The 25,295-nt window shown below is 47.5% G+C and overlaps 1 protein-coding gene across 1 annotated transcript in view; it reads right to left on the bottom strand.

The window, feature by feature from the left end:
* Nucleotides 1-4,535: 4,535 nt before the first annotated feature.
* LOC147413127 (M-phase inducer phosphatase 2-like) overlaps nt 4,536-25,295 on the bottom strand; it is a gene marked incomplete at its 5' end in the record, with an annotated part of 44,718 nt that continues 23,958 nt past the window's right edge. The window contains 2 exons of the mRNA XM_086480618.1: nt 4,536-4,611; nt 6,111-6,228. Of these exons, the coding sequence (XP_086336744.1) occupies nt 4,536-4,611; nt 6,111-6,228 (194 nt within the window). The remainder of the gene's footprint in view (nt 4,612-6,110; nt 6,229-25,295) is intronic.

Here is a 25,295-nt window from a genome sequence, read left to right as displayed (position 1 = left end):
GCAAACTCCATTCAGGACTTTTTGAAGAGTAACAACATTCAGAAAAAAGAAATAAAAAATTAAGAGACAACCTGACAGAAAGTTTACAAATCCTGCTGGGTTTGGTTACAAACCTGTAGGATCACTTTGACTCGTGCCCCAGCTAGGTAAGAGGATAAACACTCGCATGCTGTTGCTGTCCACTGCGGGCTTCCACCTGCTGGTCTGACACAGAACAATCACGATCCCTTTAGTACAAGAGAAGTTGGCATCTCCTGAGCTTAACCACAAACCCTGCCCTTTACTCGGCTTTTGAATGTTTTTTGAAACTGCCTGAACTGTCAGGGGGAAAAAAGACAGTTTCCATTACAGTCAACAGGAAAAAGAAATGGTTATTCACCTCTGGATCTACACGACAGGAAGAATTCAAAAATCTAACCCCAAAACTTCAAAATGAGGAGCATCAGGAGGTCCAGAAGGATGACGCCTGTCTGAACAGAACAAAGGAAAATCCATATGTCATCTGCAAATTGGCTTTTTATAGTCATTCAGAGAACCGGTTTTACAAACATGATTATTTTTTCTTCACAGCACAGACGGCACATAAACAAAGGCACGGGACGATACCCCGGTTCTCTGACCTCCTGCATGTTTTCACGAGACCAGATTCATCTCAAACTCTGAGACAAGGAAAAAAGCACTCAGTGCAGTCAGAAAAACCTCTACCATCTGCCCACTATTTTAGAATTCATCCTATAAGTATGCTTTCTTGCTTTCTATAGCCCCGTTTCTGCTTTACTGGTAAGTAGCTCAACCCTTCGGAAAAAAAAAACCTTTTTATAGAGCAAATCACAGCTGCCATCCCGTTTCTTCTTTATTCAAAAAGCAAAGCCCATCCAAATCCCAAATAATCAGTGCTAACACAGAAAAATACTAAGTTATGGCATTATTAGGTGTCTAAGACTGCTACTCCGTATAAGCAAAGGCTACCTTATATCTGCCAAGGAACATTCTGTTGCCAATGGCCTAATGATCTTCAGATTTTCCTCGAGTCTTCTTAGACAGCTGATATCCACTGTTTTTTCAGCTCCAAAATCATAAAGCATTACCTGTTACAGATAAGAAACACAACAGAACAGAACAAAACCCCCCTCTCACTCTTTGCTGTAAGGAACAGAATTCAAAGCATGCCTGAAGAGGTGAACAAAATTCAAACAAACAGTACCAGGATTCACTGAGTGGCCTTTGTGCTGAAGTACTTCCTCACACAACACCGGTGACCACCGCAGCGGGCCGAGAGGACAAAACACACACAAACATGCTCAAAGGGGGTCCAACAACTTTACAGGGCCTGTGACTTGAGTAAGAAAAGTTCTTCTCCTGTGCTCCAGTTACGCGGGTGCATTTCAGTTTGTAAACCCAGGAACGGCGGAACAGCTCCTCTCCACCCCCCGCTTTTCACTCCGAGGTGGTTAAAGAGCTGCTCGAGGGCTCTTTGCCTCAGAAAGCAGGCGACACAAACCACAAGTAGAGAAGGTCGCACCGCTGCTCCCAACTACCACCACCCACGGGCATCAGCTGACGAGGGTGGAGAGAACCCATGGCAATCCAGCCCTGGATTATCTGCAGGATTAAAAAGCCACTCTGACTTTTGAGGCAAGTGGTTATCTATTCACAAAATGCCTCTTCTGGTGCTCCTCCCTCTTTTCAAATGAGCGCAACAACACGCCTGTTTAAAGCCGCCCTGTGGGAGAAGCTCCCGGGGAAAAGGTTACCCCTGCTCGGCCCAGGGCGTCACCGCCCGTTTAGGGCCCAAGCAACAGCAGGACGGCATGGGCGCTGGGGTGCTGCTCTCCCTTCAGTTGGCTCCCTCGTTTACTTTGGATGAAGCGTGAACTACTGGGACCCTCAGGCTCACGCAGCTGGAATCTAAGCTAAACCATTAGGCTGCAGCTTGGGAATCTGCCATGGTGCAAAGCATCGCGTAAACACCCGCACAGTCAACCTCCTGAGCCCTCCGCCACGGCCGGGCCCCTGCTACAGGCACCTGCGCTTTGATCAGACAGAAAGCTTGTCTGCAGCAACGCACAACAGAACCCGACCTCTCGACAAAAGCAGGAGGCTGGATGAGACTGTATTAACACAGAAGTAAGCAGCAGAGATTTGACATTATTTCAATCAGCGCACGCTTACAACCTTTAGAAATCAAAGCACGAACCCTCCCCCGGCAAGAGGCTTACCTCTGCACAGCTGTCAGGCACAGTCCTGCTTACTCGACCTCTCTGCCACTGTTTCACCTCACAGCTGTAAACAGCACAGTGCGTGCCACGTTCCCACTTCACGGGCTGGGGCTGGGATTCTCTGTAGGTGGTGGCCATCTTCTCCTGCAAACTAACATTCAAGGAAACCACGTTTCTAGTGGCCCAGTTTTGTCCGGCGAATGAAGGGGTATTTAGACCACCACTGCCCAACTAGCACACAGGACAGTCTCAGTGACCGTTTAACAGACACACAGTATTGTTGTTTTTCTTCATGACACGTTAGAAATACCTGAAGTGGAGCTCCCAAACACATGCCGTACCTAAACACCTGCCAAAGGCAGGCGGATGGATACACCATGTCTAGAAATGGCCTTCAGACTTTCCTAACAGCCTATTAGAAGCACCTGGAAAGAACGAACTTGACTGAAGCTCTACAATGCAAGATACCGGGATTCTTTAGCAAGATTTCTAACACGGGAACGTGGAGGAGAAAAGAAAGAGCAGAAAGATTTCATCTCTTTCTGGACAGTGTGGCATTTATCAGGCCCCAACATTTACTACACTAGAACTGACCAGAAATAGGAGTTCGACATGTGCTTAATTTGGAATCCCAAATATTTAATAAAACACAACATAGTGCCAATCTGCCTTCCGGCCCTAGACTTTCCCCAACAAAGCCAGGGGAGCCCACAGCACCAGAGTTTGCTCTAACTACACTTTACCAGCTTGTCCTAAGAATGCTTTGAGAAAATTCATTTGGATTTCAGTACCTTTTCAGTGTCCTTTCTGATGACAGCCACTGTAGAAAGATTTTACTGGGAGATACAACATGACTAATTCTCGCTTGTAGCTCCTGCTTAGAAAGGGATTTGAAATCTCCTCCGTCCATGGACTCCACGTCTCTAGGATTTAAAGCTTCCGAGGCTTCAGGAATTTCTAGAGGAACATCCCATATTTCATTGGGCCTTACACCAGTACTTTCAGGGCACCTGTAAAGAGCATAAAGTCATTGGAACGGGAAGTTTAAAGCCATTTGAGACAACACAAAAAAGAGCTCAATCAACAGTTCAACATGACGGGAATCACTCAACGCGGAGAAGAGCGAAGAACAAGTAACTTAGAAAAGCAGACAAAAAAAGGCAAAATCATTTCTAAGTGCTGAAACACTTGGGAGAGTACCTTGCTTTTATTCCCCTTCAGAAGGCATCCTTGCACATTCTGCTGAGAGATGGCAGCACTACACAGTCCAGGCTGCCAGCAGAAAAGCAAGCCTGGCACAAACGGGCTGCTGAACATTCACGTTTGCGTCTGGCTTAAAAGACATCAAATGACCGACATCAAGCTTCTGGGAGATCAGTGTTGTCTCCGAGTGAAAGCTGCAACATTCTGCTTCTAAGATGTGTAAGTATTCCTTCCAGACACGAAGATGACGAACGTCAGCCAAACATTTACCTTTCTAGCGGTCCCTGAGCATACAAACGCACCGCAACCGGTGCCAGCACTGTCCTCAGCAGAGTCCCGAGTGAAGTCTGGTCATGCAACACCTTGACGAAAACTTGTTTAAATGGCCTGAACCGGATAGAACAAAGCCCAGCAGCAACCCAGAGGTGGCTGGTAGGTACTTTGAGCCACAGCCCGGCTCAGGACAAGCCTGTGTGAGCTGCGCCAGCTAGAGCCGTAAGAGACTGCAGCTCCAACAAAAAGCTGTGAACACAAAAGAACTGGCTTCTGGTAACCACCGCTGACCAAAGGAGACGGCAAGCGTGAGTTTAACTGTGGGCACTGCTGGGCCACCAGGAAGAAGCTCTGTTCTCGGAGATCTACCACCCGTCTATGCCTTCCTTCACGGGAAGGAAACAAACTGCTCTGGCAGAGAGAAATTCCCTGAAGCTTTGACTCACCCGCTGCCCACTGCCCCACAGTTATTTCTGCAAACCTGCCTGGGGCAGGCGTTTGGAAACCAACGGGTAAAACAGCCGCCTTGTAGAACCAGGGAAGAAAGGAACACCAAAGCTCACAAGCAACGCTTGCCGTGTGTCCAACCAGCCTGAACTGGGAAACGGACAGAGGCAACGTGCCACAGAGAGCTCTCCCAAGTGAAGCACACGTTACGAGTCCTCCAACACCCTCTCTAGTAACTCCAGTACAGCAGTATCACTGCACACCCATCAGCAAAAACCATCTGTTTGGAATGAACTTCAGGCTCCAAGGTTGCTCCCCGGAATTCTGCATGGACTACTTCCTATCCCAACGCAAGAGCGAGGTGACTAAGGTTTGCTGGCCAGCAAGCCAGCTTCAGCGGAGCTGTGCTCTCCCGCTTAGAGTCTCTTCTACCAGTTCAGGGCTGGCCTGGGCATCCCCCAACAACAACCTTAAACACGGAAGAGTAATCCTAACGGGAGCCGGTGGCACCTCTCCTTTCCTGAAGGGCAGAAACGCCAGGGAGAGAGAGGAGGGAACAGAACAGAGGGAACAGAGGGAGAAGGAACCAAGGTCAGGAGAGCAGAGGGTATTGGGGGGGGCAGAGGCACACTCCTGAAGGGACCGAGGCCTGCGGAGGGCCCGCGCTGAAGCACGGGAAGCAAAGAGCACGGAGGAAGGAGCAGCGGGGAGAAACGGCTGGTCCTGGCCCCAGCCCCTGCCCTGCCCATGGCCTCACCGAAGGGACTGAGGGGAGCCGGGGCATCAGGGGAGGAGAGGGGCTTGGAGCAAACTTGCGCTGGGAAAGGGAGAGGGGGCTGCTGTAACTGTTTGGGTACAATGCTTGCACCAGTCTTGAAGGATTTATGCTAATTAGCAATAAACTAAGGTAAATTGAGTCTGTTTTGCCCACAACAGTAGTCGGTAAGCAACTTCCCTGTCTTCTGTCAAGTTGACCCATGAGATTTCTTGCTCCTCTTTCTTCTGTTTCCTCCCCAGTCCAACCAAGGAGGGGGCAGTGAGCGAGTGACCACAAAAATCCACATTAGGCAAGCCACCAACTTTAGACACTTACAGTAAAGTCACACGGCTGCTTGTTTGCAGCTGCCACACAATAAAACACCCCAGTGACAGTGACAAAACAACTCTGCTGTTCAGGTTTCAATAAAGCTCCTTCACTTGACAAAAACCTGACTGAAAAGCGTGACCGGTAAAGAAAAGTCTTCCTAGGACTTAGTCGTATTTCTGAGCTGAGAGACGAAAATCCACTTACTTGCTTCCTCCTGAAAAAAGCAAATTCAGAAATTCCCTTTCGGAATCAAAATTTTCTACACAGCAATCTTCTTATTCTCATCCCTATTCAAGAGTTATTCACGAGAGAGTAATGACTGTTTTTCACAAACACAGCCCACGGATTAGCCTTCCAAAAAGCCAACAAACTAAATGCAGCCCTGTCATCTCCTTATCAGCCCCATCTCCCCCAGCAGGCTTCCCAACCCTTCTGTCTGTGGCTGTCACAGCTGGTTACCTCAGTACTTCTTCTCCAACAACAGACCTTCCACAGAGACGACTCACCTCAGCTGCAGGTCCAACACACAAAAGGGGTATTTCTTTCCTTACTACAAGGGAAGGGGAACCTTCACGATAACCAGTTTGGGAGGACTGGGCACTTAAGCACACTACAAGTACGATGCAGACATTTCATCTCCACCTTCTCCATCAACTACAATTCCAATACATGACGTTGGTCAAGATTCAGCTGGAGAACTCGATCACGCCAAACTGCAGAGTTACACTCTGTACCTCACATCAGCTGAGGAATGTGACTTGTCATGAATTTATCACAAATGTGGTAAGTTACAGTCACTGGAGGCAACATATTAAAGCCAGAAACTTTACTACACAAATTCAGTATCTCCACATACTTTACGTTACGCACAGAGTACTTACCCCGTTATGTAGGACGCCAGGTCTTCTTTAACTAGCTGGCAGTTAATACTAAAGATTCTTCCAGGAGGAGCAGGGGAGTCCACGAGTTCAACAGACAAGATGTTCGCCTCTAAAATTTCTGTGAATGAATAATATAAACAGAACTAGAGCCACCCAATGACAGTATAAAGACTACTGACGGCTTTGGAGGCAAATGGTACTATAAAAGACAGAATTCTGTAAAATGACATTTTGTTTATAAAGCAATTGATTCTGAACATCAACAAAATGCAGAGGCTTAGCTTTGCACGTATCTACAAAATTTAACTTCAAATACACCAATAATTACACCATGTTTTTGTACAAAAAAGCCAACTGCTACATGTCATTTCATTTATGAGATGGGCTCCAAACCACCATCCCCCAGGCGCTGAAAAATAACGAGCTACAGGTTAACAATAAATGGTGTTGAGAAAAATCCTACTAAGGCATAGATGTGTTAGCTGAAATTCTTCTTGCTTGTTTCTTCTTTTTGCGATGCTTTACAGCCGCAGCGATCCCACTCCCAGCTACCAGTAAAGTCAGAAGAGTCAAGGACAGCGAGCACTTCTGGAAACAGGCCCCTCTTAATAAACCAAGACACTTATGTCCCTCAAGGCTGGTGTGGTCCGTAAGAGGAGCCATAACCAGAGCTTTTGTCAGCAGTCATCATCTGTTAGGTCTCCTCCAGCTGGCTCATGGTGAGAGACTCTCACTCCAGGCCACCTGTCACAAGTACGAGCACAAGCGCTTCCAACAAACACTATCTAAAACACGAGAGTGCATGTTTCAACGTTTGAGTCAATTCAATCATACTGAAACAGAAACTCGATAACTTACCAAAAATTGAACACAGCAGAATTTTACCTTCAGTCATTTCTCCAAATCTTGCCTTGGCTTCTCTGTTCCACTCGTCTGCCCCTTTGCAGGGCTCAATGCCAGCCAGCCTGCACCTGATCGCCTACAGGAGGACTCAAGTTATCAATCTCCCATCACGCACCAAGGCCGTCTCACCACAGCCCCGTCACAGCCTCTGCTTTGCGCTCACGCAGGACAGCGAGACAGCGTGACCTCGGCTTCTGCTGCCACGTCACCGCCATTTGATTGGATCTGAATTAAACACACACACACTATACAGACACCTCCTCACCCCAAGGCAGCCTCAGATTTCATTTAAAACTGGATGAAACTGGATGATCCAAAACCAATTAAACGGGTTTTCAATGTGACAAGGAACTGGCTTAACATTTTATTTACTTCTGAACGTTAACAACCCTCGCCTTCTTCTTCCATCCACCCAGATTCTGTTTATTTTGAGTATTTAATCCAGGCGAGCTCTAATTTACCTTTTCTGGAAAGCTCAGAAACTCCTTTTTGACTCTGCGTATGTCTTTAAGAGTTAAGGTGGCAACATTGCCAAAGTCAACATATTTCACCAAAACTGCTTGATGACTTGGCAGCCCTTCAAGAAAAACAGCCCAAGTTATTAAAACAAAAAAATGAGTATCTGATACAGGTTAAAGCACTCGAATTTCAGAGCAAACCCCACATTTACACCATACAATCATCAAATATCACAGCTTCAAGTGTCCTACAACCCAGTTCCAAAATTCTGTTCTTTGAGAGTCAGCTCTGTCACGTTCCTGCAACGACAGAGTTCGCAGTTTGGTCCCCTTCCATCTAACCACTTCATGAGACCCTGGCACATCAAGTATGTGCCCAGGAGACACGCGAGCACACAGGCAGGCGGCGCTGCCCACACAGGCAGCACAGGAGCCAGCACAAGAACGGCCAGTCCCCTTCGGAATTGCCATGGGGAATAAGCGACCCACGCGAGCTAGGCTCAGAGGTTGGCTTAACAGACAAACCTGTAGTGCAAACTGTAGCAGTAACAGAAAAATTATTTAAAATAATTAGATCATAGAATTTCAATAATATATAGAAAATGAAGTATACCGCTTCTCTTGATTTAAAGAAAAGTAAAAATGCATAACCCACTCCAGTAACAGCAAAAGGTCATAACATGCATTAGTACTACTGACTCTATGAACCTCCCGCCAGTCTAAGAACGCCCAGTGAAAACAACAGCTTTGTTACTGCTCACAGCCCGTGATCTAGAGCCACATCTGACTTCCCAACCCAGCGTTAGAGCGAAAGAACCAAGACTTCACCTAGAATCTGCGCTCTGTACCAATTCCCATCTTCCCACTTTGCCACGCAGGCTTGGCCTTCAACTGGGCAGAGCATCTCCACGTTTGTCCCATGCTCATGTCTATACACCTCCTGAATTTTCTTTGCAGGAGACAGAGAATCCAGGCTGTCTGTCTAAAATGAGAAAAACAAATCTCACACACACACACACACCCCCCCACACCCCCCGCACCCCTGCCCCGTGGTACTGTTGCTCTCTTAAGGGCCATTTTCTATAGCAATGTACTTCCTAGGCCTCCCCCAACATGACATAGCGGTTAGGAACACCTCACGTGAATCAAAGAGCCTGACAATTGTTGGATATTGCCCTGTCCAATCTCTGCTTGAAACAGTAAACCACTGCATGCCCGCATAGGAACTAACCATCTAACAAAACTGACCAAAATGTGTTAACCTTCCGGAATTCTAAGAATTCCTGGAATCAAGCTAGGATTGTAAGAATTCATCTCACCTACTAATTCCAGGAATCCTAAAACCGGTTACAAGCGACGGACAGTAGCTTATTTAAGGTGGACGACAAGTAGCCAAACGTTAAAAGGTTTGTTCAGAGTTTTATTTAAACAGACCTTATTTCTAAACTTACCCACTGCAGATAGAAATCACTCGGACTATTAATGTGAGAAACTACGACTGAGACTTCTCTCTCCTGTGGAATCCTAGGTGGGCTATACTGCAGGATGGTACTTCCTAACTGACGGGGAAGCTGTGCTCTAAACCTGAGGTAAATAAAATACAACTTGGAATAAATTCTCTCAAAATTAACTGAGAAGGAACCCTTTTCTATTCAAATGTCAAGCTGCCCGTTAAAAAAGTGCAAAATGATCTTATCAAAATAACTCGATTCGTGTTTGTATGAATAGCTTGACCTTCCCTTCCTGCAGCTGATGCAGCCAATTCTCTCTCATGCTTGTCCCATCACAAACAGAGCACACGAACGACACATGGCAGCTGGCTCCTCAAGACATTTTGTTATTTGGGATGCCCTAGCGCACATTTAAATTGTTAAAAGAAAGACAGTAAAAGGCTAGAATCCACTACCTTGCCAGAACCTTTGCCTTTTCCTCACTTAGGAGGAAAGGCAATTACCCGAGGAACACAGAGGCTGTAAAAAATGACCTCCTGCTGCTCTCATACGTCACACTTAGATGACGTGACTGCTGAAACAATAAACATCTCTATTACTTGTACTAAGAACGTGTAGATGCGGTGCTTAGGGACATGGCTCAGCAGCAAACTTGGCAGTGTTACTTTTACGGTTGGACCCGATGATTTTAAAGGTCTTTTCCAACCTCACCGATCCTAGGGAACAATCACAGGATCGTATCGTTAAACGCCAGCCACAGCTGAAAAGCACAGCACAGAAAAATCTCTTCAGCGACACGGGGAAACAGTTGGGTGAAGCACAAGTAAAACCGAGATGTCAGAACTGAAACACTAACTGGATGACCTGGAATGCCAACTGCAATACCAGTATCTGCAGCTTTGCTTTCTTTCATTACACTCTTAGACACCCACTAGCACACGCAGATTTTTTTTTTTCATTTTAAAATTTAATTTCCAATAAATATTTAACCATTAGAAGAACAGGTAAGTTACTGTACCTAGCCTCTTCATTAAAAAACAACAATACTTACTGCCCTGTTGTTCCCCATCCAATCATGCCCAAGTTTTTAAAAACAGATGTCACCTCATTGGTGTTCAGGAAGAACCTCGAGAGAAGAGAAGAAACGTTACAGAAGGTGATGTGAACACCTCATCACTCTGACAGTTTGCCATAGACCGTATTTTTCACCACAATATTCATCGAGGGACAAAGTAAGAGATTAATCACCTACTCCAGTTCCATTCCTCCCCTCCTATTAAGAACCGATTTGGTTGCTCATCTACCTTCACATTCAGACTTAAAAACTCTCTTGCCTTTTGCTTTCTCTCTCTCTCACGCGCCGAGTACTCCAAAATTCACTCGCTGAGTTTTCACCCCTACACCCAGTTCAATTCAACAGATCATTCTGCACGGAGAAAAGGAATTCCCCAACAGTCCTGAAGAACACCACCATAACTGAAGTCCAAAATCTACCTTCTCTTTGTTCTGCTTATCGCTACGCTCACGAACAGCCGCTTCTTTCACCGATGAAAGCCAGCAAAACCCTTTAAGTGCCTTCACAGTCAGACTGACAGAACTGCAAATGTAACTCCACTGAATCAAACCCTCGGCTCCGCTGTCCGGTTACAACAAGCAATTGGTGAAAACTGGAGCGTAAGCAGTACGGAACAGCCCACCTTCTCTTCTCCCCTCACCCCTTCAGGAACGCACCCACCCTTCGCTCTGCAGCACTTCATGTCTACAGAATGGGCCTCAACTCCTGCGCACCTCCTAGTTGTGACTTCTTTCACCTTTGCTGTTATTCGGGAGTAGCACCAGCATGTGAGGCCTCTACCAGATCTCTTTTTTTCCCCCCCTGTTCGAGTTCTTCAAAGGTCTTCCAATGCAAACGAGCTTGATTTTGTCATGTTTTAGCTTTCTTCTAGGTTGGGAGAGGTTGCCATTGTGCATTTCAATAGGCTTCTCCGACATTCTCATTCACCACTGACATCTTCAAAACAGCCCCTACCTACTAAGTCACCAAGTTCACTAGAAGATGATTATGAAGACTCCTTTATCCATATTCTAACGACTCAACTGACACAGCACAGGGGGAGTGGTAACCTTCTCAAGCACTGGAGCAGGCTGCCCAGGGAGGTGGCTGAGTCACCAGCCCTGGAGGCATTTGGCTGAGAGAACTGGGGTTGCTCAGCCTGGAGAGGAGAAGAGGCCGGGGAGTCCTTGCAGCCACCTTCCAGTGCTGAAAGGGGCTTATCCGGAAGATGGGGACAGACTTTTTAGCGGGGCCTGTCGCAATAGGACAAGGGGTAACGGTTTTAAACTATAAGAAGGCAGATTCAGACTAGATATGGGGAAGAAATTTTTTACCGTGAGGGTGGTGAAACACTGGCACCAGCTGCCCAGAGAGGTGGCAGAAGCCCCATCCCTGGAGACATCCAAGGTCAGGCTGGATGCGGCTCTGAGCAACCTGATGCAGCTAAAGATGTCCCTGCTCACTGCAGGGGGGCTGGACTGGATGGCCTCCAATGGTCCCTTCCAACCCAAACCACTGTATGATTCCACTTGTTTTTCAGCTGAAAAGCACCAAGAGTGGAGACTAACACGAGGGGGCTCCATCTGATGCCTTCGAGTTCAGCTGATGACAAAACCAGGACACAGCGCAGCTCTTTCACCTGCAGCCGCTTTGCGTTTTACCTGCAGAAGGTCCTGGGCAGACCCTCGCCTGCCCACGTCCACCTCCAGGCAGCAGCTCAAAAAGGCCTGAAACTCAGCACACAGTTGCTCGGGGTTCTGCAGCTCTGGTGTCCTGTTGGTCACTATCAGATCCATCGCCTAGAGAGACAAGAAACACGAGACTCCACCTGTTTCTTTCTTAGCCAGAGCTGCTCATAGGGAGCCTGTTTTTTAAGGTCCAGTCTCCAGGGCCAGTTTCTTCCCTGGCAGAGGGTTAGAGATGATTTTTCTATACCTACAAAACAAACCCCGATGCAGCCACAGCTACTCCAACATGAACGTGATCTTGCCTTGACAGCTGATTGCAGTGGCTGACCTCATTAGTAGGAACTACATCAGCAAAAGCACAGTTTGCTTCTCCATGCATCGACACCAGCTTTCCTGGCTATTTTAAAGAGTGAATTCGGGCCAGCTGTATTATTTCAAAGGATGATTACATAAAATGCATCCCTGCAGTGCTCACTGCTCCCTAAAGTACAGCTTCCTTAAAACAAACCTAGTCCAGATTTTTGCTCTATTCTAGATAGAAATGGTAAATGGATGAAATAAAAACTAGATCCATCAGCTTATTCCTTGGATAAACAGAAGCATTTGGAACCTCATTTCCAACACAGACATGTAAGCTGTATGCACAATTTTATTAGGAAGAAAAAACACTATTGGGCAGACAGGAGCCACCTGCAACTATGTCAGCAGTCTCCAAATTCCAGATCAGCAAGTCTTCCTGACAGACCTCAGGCCAAGGAATTAGAACAGAATTTTGCAAAACATGGGGCGAGCATTATCCGGGGCAGTTCACTTGGAACCAAGGTCTCACATGCTGAGAAGCTGGACAGATGAGTTCATTCTGCTTTTGTAAGACGTTCTTTAGAAACGCAAGACAAACGTTTTGAACTGTTTGCACCTAAACTTGCAGAATATGTCCCAAATATACAGCAATAATAATGGAAATAGGCCTAGGAGTCTTCCATACAAATGTCCACCATGACAAGAACAGCTCTGCACTACTGGCGTTTAAAGAGACGGTGGCCAAAGGGACTTTGCTCTTATCCTCTTAAACACAGAGGAAAAATTCCAGGCCTAAAAAGGCAAATGAACTATCCTAGAGTAAAAACAATAAAAGGAAGTTTCTCTACTTTTCCCACAAGAGAAGTGTCACAAAATCAGTCCTGTCCCGTCCCTCTGCAGCTGCCCTCAGGCACCGGGCACAGCGGTGAGCCGGAGGGCCTGTCCTCACTGCGGTTAAATGGTGCTGCCCCAGGGACATCCCTTCTCCTGCGGTAAAGGAACACAGCACCCATGGCAGCCTTGGGAATTTTATTCCGGCTCCATTCACCTGGCTGTGAAACAGGAGTGCCAGGACAAAGGGAGCTCTTTCAGCTGCTCCTTTCTTCACAGAACTCCAATCAGCAGAGTCATCTGTAGCTGGGTACTGCACCTTTTAAACAGTTCTACGACCACAGAAAAAGATCTAGGGGAAGCTGAAGCACCTTCTTGCCGTGTCTCTTTTGCTTTCCTGTGATCCAGCTGGCAGAGAAAAGCAAGGACAGTACAAAGGAAAGAAGTGTTTGCAGTAGCTGCAAAGGGGCAATAAGCTCATGGATTTCTTTAACGTACCAAGAAAGAAGAATGGATTTGGCATACAGCTGCAGTCTGTGAAAATGAGACCCTAAAGTCATCCGGGGCACCCAGATACATGACGGAACAACATATGGATGATTTAGAAGCCTGAAACTGTAGAAGATTCACAGCATTTGGAAAATATGTTATAGGTTTGAAGAAAATTGATGCAGTGTGGTTAATAAAGGAAAAAGCAAACAGAAATGCCTGGGATTTGGTTTGTTGGGTTTTCTTAAAACTGAAACTGGGGAGGTCCGACCGGCATTTCAAAGGATATTTATCGCACCAGTATTTGTCCCTCAGGCCCCAGGCATACGCCTGGTGGAAGGAAATCACAGTGAGAGAAAACAAACACTGTCACAGAAATATCCAGGCCACTCTTGGCTGGAAAATGGTTCATTCCTGTGAGTTCTGCATCGGCTGGGAAGAACTTGAGCAACAGGGGATGCGTTTGCTCTGCACATGGAAAACAATAAACGCATCGACATTAAGCCTGGTTTTAACTCTACGATTAGTGATCCTTTAATGCCCTTATAGTATATTTCGGTATTTCAATCCATGTCGGTAATGGAAGCTGCTGCGTGCCTTGCACTATTGAAACACGCAAAGTTTGAAAGAGCATCCTTTGGTTTCCAGGCTTCGCAGAACTCCCTGGATGGGGTCTAAATGTGACTATTAAACCCAACACCTACTGTGTGCCATCAGCTAAAAACCTGACCTGCAAACACAGGCCTTGCTTGTCAGCTCTCCTGTCTGGATGCAGCTGAGAGCTCTCACTGCACTCTGTGATTCCACACACAACAGCAGAGGGATCCTGTCCCTGCTGGGGATGATTCACCTTCATAAAAACAGCTGGGAACTGGGGAACTTCAGGCGGTCCATCACAAGCTGTTCACTGTTCCCAGCTCAGGGGCAACAGCCTCTGCCCAAGAGCCCAGGAAGTGAACACAGACGGGACCAACTCCAGGTGCCTGATTTTAACCTCCTGCAGGTTGACTCAGACACCTGAAGATGCCTTGAAGCTCCAAGTGCTGATCTCAACTCCCGCAGCAGACGAGGCATGTATGAAGAAAAAGAGCATCTCAAATAATCTGGGCAAGGGCAGGAATGGCTGAATGTGAATTTGATCAGAGATAAGAAATCCAGTTCCCTTCCTCACAGTCGACCTGAAGCTTCTCGAGGAGCCCTAATTAACAGTTGAGGTTAATGAAGCTTGGAATTTTCAGCCTCCAAACCAGGGACACAGGCCTACTGCCACCCTGCCAGCTGTGCTGCACTCAACTGACTCAGCATCAGGCTGAACCCAAACCTGTTTGCTTCTTCTCCCCCCTCACGAGGTGGCACAGCGCACGCTGCTCCTTCTGTGTGCACTGGAACGAAAAACCTTGGGGCACCTACCAAACCAAAAGAAGTCTTCCAAGAAAACTCAGGAACCTTTGTTCAGAGTGGAGGATTGACACTGGTGTAGCTGTTGTATTCCTTTCTTAAGTAGCCTGCCAGGGGGTATGTCCTGATCCTTCTGCTGTTTCTTCTCTCAGCCTGCAGCACGCACTCTGGGTGCTGTAGAGTAGGGAGAGTGCAGTCTTACTGCTGTGAGAAAAGCTACGCATCATGCTCTATTTTAATTCCAGCCTTAACAAAAATTCTGTGTCTATACACATGGGTCACAATTAATTTCCTCATAAATTCCTGCATCCCTATCAGGAATTAACTGTGCAGCATCTAAGTTTGTTCCAGCTACCAGTCATGAGGTTTTATCTTTATATACATTCCTCCACTATTACACACCCATTTGGGATAAGAGCTGGTCATTTCATGTTAAGAAATGAGGATGAAGCTGAAAACTTCAAATCATTAAAAATACATTCATTTACTACAAGTTTCTGTGCTAAAACACATTTTCAGGAAGTTATTTGCTAATGAATAATTATGGCATTTCTATAAGCAGTGACACCTCCTGAAAGGCTCAGGTGAGCCATCGGCACTGACCCGTTTGAAAAGACTTCTCTGTCTGCAGACACAGCTGGAATGCTTTTCAGAAAAACTCCCCAACTGGAGAAACTTGCCACTGAAAAATCGCTGTCACTCAGAGATACAGCTCAAAGAGAGTTCAAAAAACATACGAGGTATTTCAAGCCCCGTTGAAGGCAGAAATGGCATGTTTCTGAACTGGATACAAGTCACTGCTCTTTGGAGGTTCTCCCCTTGACGTCACCAAAGCTACAGTAGATGCTGCTGCGCTCCCTGACAGCTTTAGAAGTGGCCCATGGGGGAACTAGTTCCAGCTGATGCGGCTCGGGTTTTGTCTCATGGGGGACTAAACACGGGATAGATTTGAAAGACACTGGTATCTGATTTTATGTGCACCTTACCCTGAGAGGATCTTCACCTAAAGTAAGGAGGTTCTCCATCCACCATCTCTATAGCCATGACCCCAGGCGACCAGATGTCCACCTTGGGGCCATAGGCTTCTTTTCTCATCACTTCTGGTGCCATCCAGTATGGAGTCCTGAGCATTGTGCTCCGTCGACTCTGCTCAGGGATGATCCGAGCACAGAAGCCAAAATCAGCTGAGGAGAAAAACAAGTGGTGTTAAAGGCAGCTTGAATTAGGAAGGCGAGCAAAAGAAATCCCCACTCTATACCTGAGAACACGGTGTGGAATCTATCTGGAAAAGCTGCCATGCTCTGTTTACTCAGTGCTGTAGCCACAGAAATACTGATTTGGCCACTTAATAACACCCCTCAAGTTTTCTGCAGTGGCTTTTATTGACTTGAACCGTTAGACTGTAACTGCCTCCCTCTGGAAGGGCCACACACAAACCAAAGCCACTCTTGACACCTTTTTCCTTTCTATGCCTCTCTGCATGTTGGAACTGTCCTCGGAGCTGGCAGCAGTGGTCAGCGCACTGCCACAGGCATCCCTTTTTGGGAACTGGCCATCAGTCAAAAGCAGCCCCGTGCCACAGCCTGGGAAGGCTGTGCCTGACCAGGAATACCCACCCAATTTGACAGACCTGTCCATGCCAAGTAGAATGCTGTTGCTTTTGATGTCCCTGTGAATCACTTGCTTTAAATGAAGGAAATCCAGGGCTTGAAGGCACTGATACGTAAAAAACAAACATGAGGGTAAAAATTAATGACCTGATTTCACCACACAAGAAAGGAAATGCCTCTAAAAGATTTAATTTCTAGATTAATTGTGAGTAACGCCCAAATATTGCGCTGTCCAGAGGAATAGCTTGGTGCTTCAACTTACTATTAAAGTAATAACTTTCCAAATAAAGGCTTATCAGGTTTGGAAAGAGAAATGTCCATTACTGTCACAGACTAGCCCCTGAAAGCACAGGCAGGATGGCTGCTGCCCAATCAGTGTGCTATCTCCATCCGTATGACAAACTATGTTTTGCCAAAAATGAGAAAGTCCCTTCCTTCGGTTTGAAGTGGATCACTGTTGGGTGGGAGGTTGCAGGACAAAGATTTTATTGTCAGGCTCTATAGCAGGTTTGGAAATAGCACCTTAGTCATTTTTCAGAAGCAAATGCCATTTTGGGTCGAATGCTATCCTTTTAAGCTGAGGACTCTGACAAATGAGTCTCTATTTTTCTTTGCTGTTCTTTTAAAAATCTGCCACCAGCATGTTTGCTTTTACAGGCAAGGAATGCAGTACAGACATGCTCCAGGCACGTGTTTAAAGAGGTAGAGCTGAGAAGAGTAAAAAAAGAAAAAAAAAAAAAGAAAAGATAACACAGTAACAGTGTTTCAGAGTGTAATGACAGAGGACAGTAAGTGCAGCGATACTGGCAGGCAGTTCACTTAAGGTGCCCTTTCTTCTCCATATCATAAAGCAAGGCAGAAACAAAGCTCTCAAGATGAAATCCCTCATGTTCTTACCACCTGTTCACCAGTACCATCCTGTCCAAGGAAGAGGAAGCACACGCGGGATCCCTCACCTCCCTGCAGACAGCTGCCATCTGCTCTTCATCCATACAAAACTGGGTAACAACATCTCTTAAACAGCCACCAGCCATGTATTCCATCACCACCCGGAGCTCATCACCGACCAGGTGGCTGAAAGAAGAAAACAAGGGCACTGAGATGAACAGGCACAGCTAAATTACCTCATGGAAAAGACTGCTGGTGGCTTTTGTTTCCAGGTCATTTTCAAACGAAGACAGAATAAAATGACTAGACGTTCCTTCTAGGCTATACAGGACTTAGAATCTGTGCAGCCTAAATGAGAAAGGCATGCGAGTGAAAAATTACATGTCTTAGATGGCAAGCAAGTGAAAAATGCAGTTTACCAACAGCAAAGATAAATCTGGAACCAGGACATAGCACATCATCTGGTTCATCATCTTAACGCAAAGATTCCAGGATTAACTCCAGAAACAAGGCAACACAACTTTCATAGACATCCATGGTAGGAGGGTGTGTACCACTGAGGACAGAAATTGGTCCACAGTTTGGAAAACCTTACATAAAAAACACACAGAGAGAGGAAAAAAAAATTTAAAACTGGCAAATGATGTGTTTCTGGAAACAAGAACCTAGTCTTCCTGGCATCCACAGTAATGGAAAATAGTGGGAACAGCCCAACGGAAATAATTTCTGTGAGGACTTATCAGCACTTATCATAAGACAGAGAAAATATGATCAATTTAAAAAAAAAAGGAACAAAAAAACCCCAACAACAAAAACAACAACAAAACAACACAGAGGTAGTGAACTCATGGGCTGTTGTTTTAGTAAGACATGGCTGATGCACATTTTTAAAAACAGTCTTCAAACTATATATGCCAGAAAAGATTAACGCAGACAAAACACAATCTTCTCCCAGAAATTGTATATGAGTAGATAAATAATGAAGAGGTCAATCTTCTGCCAGAGACCAGAAGTTTTTTAATCTTTGGCTTGCAGTACGTAAATGAACATTCATGTGATAGTACCAGAACTACTTACCTGTCTAAACAGTTAACAATATTTGGATTCCTATTTTCCCTCATCACCAGGCTTTCGTTAAGAGCTCGTTCCTTTTTGTGCTGTTGTTGGAGATTCATTTGTTTTATGGCCACCTGAAATGACATTAAAAACCATTCATTTGAGCAGTCTGTGGTACGAGATCAGAATGAACACGAAGGGAGTGGGTTTGGAATGACATAGCAGAGCTCTGCCAAGCTGTCTTGTTATTAGACGTAAGAGGTCAGTAACTCACACTACAACGCCCTATTTCTTTGCTAGCTTGGGTGCTGCTTGCAGGACACATGGCCAAATACATTTTGCCTTGTAAATCTGTCAAAATGGTCTACCATTTTTAGGTCTACCTACGTTCTTTTCAAATGGCCTTAGTGTATCACGGTATTATTATTCGTGCACGCTTTCAAGCAGGAAGTGATTTTATTGCTGTGAAAACATAAAACCAGCTGGTAATGCTTTAGCAATCGTGATTTTTGATCATTATTTCAGCAATTGCTGGTGTTCTTGACTGCATAACTGAAACAAAACACAAATGCACGTTACGTGGCAAATGCTGTACTAAAAAGATTACTAAGGTTACACAAAAAGTACGACCCTAGCACTTCCTAATGCCTTGAATTTTTATTTTGCAACTCTGAATGCCATTCTTTAGCACAGTTTAGATTTGCAATTATTTTCTGGGTTAAAAAACAATAATCCATTCATCAGTATTTTATGGATACACCCAGGGTCATAAGCAGAGCTTAGGGCTTTTAGATCCCTTGCAGACCTCTGTCTCAGAGCAGCTGTAAAGTGCAGCACTGCAGGTGGATGAGACACTACCCGTGAGATTCAGATGTATCTGTTGACAGCCAGGAATGATAAATCAGAAAGCTGAAGCTGTAGCCCCAAAGAGCAAAGGGATTCTCTAAGACACCACCTTGTCTAATTATCACTAATATGACCACTTTTGCTCTGAACCGCTGTAGCCAGCCTGCCTCTGCCTCAGCCTGGCTCCTGCACCCAGTGCCACCTTCCCCCAGGCAGCCATGGGCCCTGCTCGAGCTTTTCGTCCTGGCCTCCTCGTGAGCCCACTTCTGCCAGCCCCGTCCCTCTGGGCTCAGCCCTGCTTCCCTCCCTGCCTTCCAGCTCAGCTCCGGCCAAGGGCTCCTACAAACCCACCCCAGAAGAGCCCCCCTACCCGACACGCGCCCGCTGGGGAGACGACGCCCCGGGGCTATTTCAAGTCTGCCTCTTGCTCCCCCGTAGTCTGGCCAGCCTCCCCCTCTGCCCAGTCCTGCTCTTGACATGGCCCAAAAGAGAGCACCCCTCCGCTCTCGGGCCTGGTTTTCCAGCCAGATTTTCAGGCAGTGTTTGCCCATATTCAAAAACGTTAAGATGCCACTTTAAAGGGGCCACTACAGGGACTGTCAGTGTTAACTCTCCTTCAAGAGCTGCTTCTCAACCCCCCGGCCCCCACTTCACTGCAACCACTCCATGGGCTGTAACAGGCTGTCACCGACACTGGACCTAAACACGGCTGTATTCTTTTGGAGAGAGCTTTGGTCTTGAGATACGTCTTCTCATCTGTCAGGTGTGTGTCAACCAGCTTCAGGATGACTAAAGCACAAAACTGAGTCCTAAACACGATCTCTCCTTCATTAGGTCTTGCATCACACTTTGGAGATGAAACACCTGATGGAAAAAATGCTAAACAGTATTACTGCCTGAAGCTGTGGTTAAGGTAAATTGGGACTGAATGACGGCAGCCTTCAGCAGCGAGTGGATGCATCAATATATTCAGTAACTAAGACAGAGCTAGTGTGGCCTTCTCTGAAAGGAGAAAGTGCCCTCCTTGCGTTCTTGCTGGTTGCTAATAAGGACAAAGTGTGTCCAAAATTAAGTGACGTAACAAAGCTATTTATTCCTCACAGCAACAGGGGAATCTGTGACCACCCCTGGGGTTCTCCCGAGGCCTCTCACTGTGACAGATCTTCAGATTTTACGATCTGTATTACTAACCAATCTATGGCCAGGTCCACAGGCAGTTTTACATGCTGTAAATGTACAGAGTTAAATTGTATATCGAGACCAACATTCTCTGTAAGAGCACAACTTCATGCACAGTGGGGAACAGAGATGTAACAATTTCTAAACCAACACATTCACATTGGCAGTAAAAACTATAGTTTTTAGCAGGCCCAAAGGCTTGCTGCGATTTCTTTACAGATTTCTCTCCATTCAAATGCCCAGTCAGGGATGATGTAACATGGTAGCAGCCGGGGACCAACAGCACTGTGGAGAGCACCAACCTGTCCTCAAGACACAGTAAGTAAAAAACCAGTTCTCTTACGATGGGCCTTGGAAGCGATGGGTGAAGCATCAGCCCAAGCACAGAAAGCACCAAGGCTCTTCCTGATGCCAGGGGGACCAGGACCTCCCCCCAGGAATTCGCAGGCACCTTTTCAGGCATTAATCAACCCCTCGGTGCAATGGCTGCTGGAAAGCGGATAGCCACAGGAAGCGTTCAGTTCCTGAGGCACAGAACCACGGTGCCCTTAAAGAGCTGTCCCTGAAAAGCTGAAGACAGCAGACAAGGTACGTTGCAGGCTGACGCCAGCCTGCGCTTCAGAGGAACAGCCTTTGCAGTAAAGATCTCCTGGCGATCCGAAAGCCCATCCGCTGTTCGCACCAGGGGGGAAAGCGCTGAACCCCTGCCAAATCTGCTGGGGCTGTTGACACCTACCTCTTGTCCCGTGCTGATGTCGAGTGCGGTATAGACAGTTCCAGACACCCCAGAAACAAAAGAGCAGCAGAGACATGAGAAGTGGTTTAGACCCTGGAAGTGAAAGCCCTGACAGGAGCTCTCTGTTGCCTGTAGTGTTTCCAAAACACCTTGGTTCCTCCACTCCTTCAGCCAGCAGTGCACAGCGCAGCAGCCCAGAAGCCCCCTGCCATGCAGGCTATCCAAGAGAAAACTTAGGTCCAAGAGGAAGAAAAAGGGCTGATGCAAATCTCCAGAGTTCATACTAAATTCTTTTAGTCCACAACTGAAAGGCGGGGTGCATATACAGACTGGAAAATAATAGATTTCATTCTTTTCCCTTTTTCTCCAGTTTTGCGCTGTTGGGTTTTATTTTTTCCCTTTTTTTTTTCCTGCGGTGTGTTTGTGTGGGTTTTTTCCGGAGAATGTAACACGCACACAGTCTAGCTGTGCCTTCTCAGATCTCTTCTTTGGATCTATCTGCAAAACTCAGGCAACACCACGCAGTCATTCTGAGAGCCCTGAACACACGTGCCAGACAACTGAGGAAAGGACAGTGCATTGACACTGCATGTATTACTGAATGGTTGGTTTTCACTACCTCTGCCAGAAAAGAGAGCTGAATATTTAACCTCTGGTTGCAGTTTCTAAACTATACCATTATAATCCTGATCACTAAATACTTTTTTAAAGCAAAAGAGTGGAAAGAAGTGTTCTTGAGAAGTGTTATTTATCTGACAGCTATCAGGTTCTAAGCTGCTCTTTCAGGCAATAAAGATTTTTCTCCTTTCTTTAGCGTGGCCGTATTATTTTGAGACACACAAAAATGATTTCCCCTAAGAAAACAAGCAAACGGGTGCCAGAAACTTGAGGGACAGTAGATCTTCCAGGTCCTGCCCCTCGCTGCAGACAAGACGTTGCCAGCATCAAGTGCTCTTTGACAACGCCTTCTGACCACAGGCACCAATTCTGATCAGTACTGAGAGACAGGAGAATCTAAGCCCAGGGTCTGAACACGTTTGGAGCTTGCCCGACTTCACGCTTGATATCACACCAGCAAAATACCTGGCGCGTGCTTTTGTGTAAGTAGCTGTGACTGGACTTACCCTTGCCCGACTTGTTCAAATCGAGTGTATTTCTGCTTAGGATCTGCCACGCTCACAGTGCTCCCTGAAAGAAACAACATTAAAAATGGAGACACCCCCTTCCAGCAGATCAGAAATGCCGCCCCACTGTCTGGGGTTGGGAGCCGTTTGTAGGCAGCTGGGTGACAACAATGATACAGGCAGCTCCGCAGCACAGAGAGTCTCCACGAAGACTGATTTTTACAGTCCTCTGGAGAGTCACCCGGACAGGAAACCAAGAACTTGGAGAAACATTCACAGGAGCCGCAGATCAGAAAAGAACAAGTACCAGTGCAAGTGCTTGTTGTCTCGAAACACTAAGGACAGCTGGAACAACAGAGCCTTCATCTTCTTAGCAAGAAATAGTCTGTGCGATTCCCCAGAAGGTTTAAGACTTCTGGAGGTTAACTGCCCCTTGGGTTCTGGAATCCATTCTGATGAACAGGTGCCACTTGCAGACAGGAAGAATATTGCAGAGTGTTCCCAGGAGGGGATCTTCTCAACGTTTCAGCGGCTTGCCAAAAGAATGCCGTCATGTTTTTACAGAACAGCGTCTCCTGTTACAAACAAGAGAGAAAAAGCATCTCAGGCAAGAAGCCAGAGAGATTGGGAACATCAAGGAGGAATGCAGATTGGGACAAAGAGGCAGTGAACGAAAAACCAGCCATGCGCTGCAGGACAGAGACAGAGGAAGGAAAAAAGAGGGGCAGGGAGCAGGACAGAGGGAGAGCAAGGAAAACCAAAGGGGCAGGTAGAATAGCAGAACAAGAGAGGGGCTTGGAAACCAGAGAGGGACGAAGAGGGAGCAGGGGACAAGAACAGACAGAAGAAGAAAGGTACAGGGAAGCAAAAGAGTGACGCCAGTGATGGAAGGTGGGAGGGCACAGGCACAGGGAGGCACCCGGAGCACAAGAGGGGTGACACGGCCCCAAGTGTGGACGGAGGGTCGCAATCACGACAAATTTATCTACACACTTGCAGATAAGCCGGCACATCTTTATTGCAGCGCTGGGAAGCACAGGGACAGCTCCACCCGATGGGCTTCAAAGTTACATCAAAAATTCAACATCTTATACCCTTTTTCTGCAAAGTCAGGATCTTTAACAGATTTTAACATAAGCATGCATGTTATGCCCACTATTAATTTTGACAGTTACAATGATTGGTCCGCCCTATTCTATAACTTTCTTAATAGTCCTATCCTAATCTAATCATTGGTTATTTTACTGATCAAAATCTCTGATATACAAATTAGGATGGGGAGGATGGGAGAGTCTTCACAGCAACATTCCTTTGTTTCAATGGTTTCATCACATAAGAGAACTAGCTGAGAACGTACAATTTCACCCCTTGTACCTGCCTCCCTCCCTTCTCGTTCTGTGTTCTGTACAGTTTCCCAATCCACAGCACCTTCAGCTTTGGCCATCTTCCTAAGGCCTGCATCTGCTGTCTCTTAGCATAAGTGAAGTTTTGTCTACTCCTTACCATAATGTAAATTATTTGAATCAGGAAATAATTAACTATAAGAAATTAGTTGTTTATTCAAAACAATTAATTATCAATGAAATTCAAAATTCAGATCTGATTATAACACAAGGGCCCAGGACTCACTGCCGCTCCCGCTCTTGGTGCTGCTGGGAGGATTTTACTGTTGAGACACTTCTGTCTCTGCCTCTCTCAGCTCTTACAATATGAGGCTTCCTACATACACAGCCTCACTGCGCACACACACACACCCCCCGCCCCCACGGCTATACCGTGCTTTGGTTACGCACACAGACCCCGCGGTGCATGTTGGTGACCAGCTCTGCTGAGGACTACTCACAGGGACCCTTCCTCACGCCGAGAGGCCGGCTGTCTCTTGTCTGCAGCTGGGGGCAGCTCGCAGCCGGATCCCCTTCGTGTCCTTCTCCGGCTGCTTTTCCTTTTGCCCATCTCCTCAGCTTCAGCCTGAGCTGGATGCAGCTGACGACATCCCCAGGGCAGGAACAGACCACCGAGCCCCTGGCACGGCCTCTGGCAGAGGGAAAGAACCCTGACTGTCACAGCCGGCCCCAGGCCGGAGCCTCTCCTGCTGCAGCCGCTCCTGCAGACTCCGCTCCTTCCCCGCACTGCTGCTGAAGGCCCCTGGGTTAACAGAGCCCTGGGCCTGCCCGAGGCCCCGCTCGCCGCTGCCAGGACAGGCCGTGGGGCAGCCTGGGGCTGCGGGACAGGCCTCAGGGGAGGGGCTGGGGACGGGGCAGCTGCAGGGGGGAGCGGGGCTGGGGGGGCTCAGGGGGGCTCTGAGAGTCGGCGTGTCCAGTGCCTGTGCTGGGGGGTCTGTCTCCCTTCTCCTTCCCCTCCCCAGCTCTCAGGTCACCCCCGGGGATGCCCCAACTGACCCGGCTCCGGCTTGGAGCTCCCACCCACCACCCCCGGGCAGCCAGCAGGCAGGAGACACCCCCTCCCCCGTGCAAGGCCCTCGCTCACCTCAGGGGCAGCCCAGCCCTCACCTCAGACGGGCCATGGCTGGAGCAGAGCCTGCACCTCCCGGCACCAGCCCCTGTCCCAGGACTACAGCTCCCAGCATGCCCCGGGGCCTCTTCCTGCTGCCTGCCCCTGCAGGGACACTTCCCCCGGCCCTGCCCCGCCCCCGCGGGCCCCATGGCCCCTCCCCCAAGCCAAGAGCAGGGCGGGAAACATCCCCCAGAGCCTGAGGGCCAGCGGGAGGGGGAGTGTGGGGCAGGGCGGCAGAGAGGGACCGAGCAACGGTGGCCGCCGGGGTGGGGGAGCAGGGGGAGCACGAGGGGCCGGGGCAGGCAGGGAGGAGGCTAAAAAAGATGGGGACAAGGAGCCAGAGTGAGGAAGGGGAAGAGAAGCAGCACAACAGGCTTTAAGGCAGAAAGAGAACAGCTGGAAACCAGGGAGCCAGAGCCTGGGAGAAGGGGAGAAAGATCAAAAATACCGGCTGTGGGCACTGCTGCCATTGCTTGAGCACTGTCCAGGAACTGCACGGCCAGGAGCCTCAAAATAGGGGTGGCCTGTGGAAGCCCTGCCCCGGGCCCGCTCCTGCACCCTGCTGGTGGTGGTGAATGTCGCCTGGCAGGGTGGCCAGGGCCTGGGGGAGACAACCAGTTGCAGGGTGGAATTGCCCAGCTTTTTTTTTGTTTGCTGGTT

This window comes from Leptosomus discolor, unplaced genomic scaffold (assembly GCF_034619465.1).
Source record: "Leptosomus discolor isolate bLepDis1 unplaced genomic scaffold, bLepDis1.hap2 HAP2_SCAFFOLD_70, whole genome shotgun sequence".
Lineage (NCBI taxonomy): Eukaryota > Metazoa > Chordata > Aves > Leptosomiformes > Leptosomidae > Leptosomus > Leptosomus discolor.
Note: the sequence above shows the minus strand (reverse complement) of the source record. Positions and strands in the feature narration are given on the sequence as shown.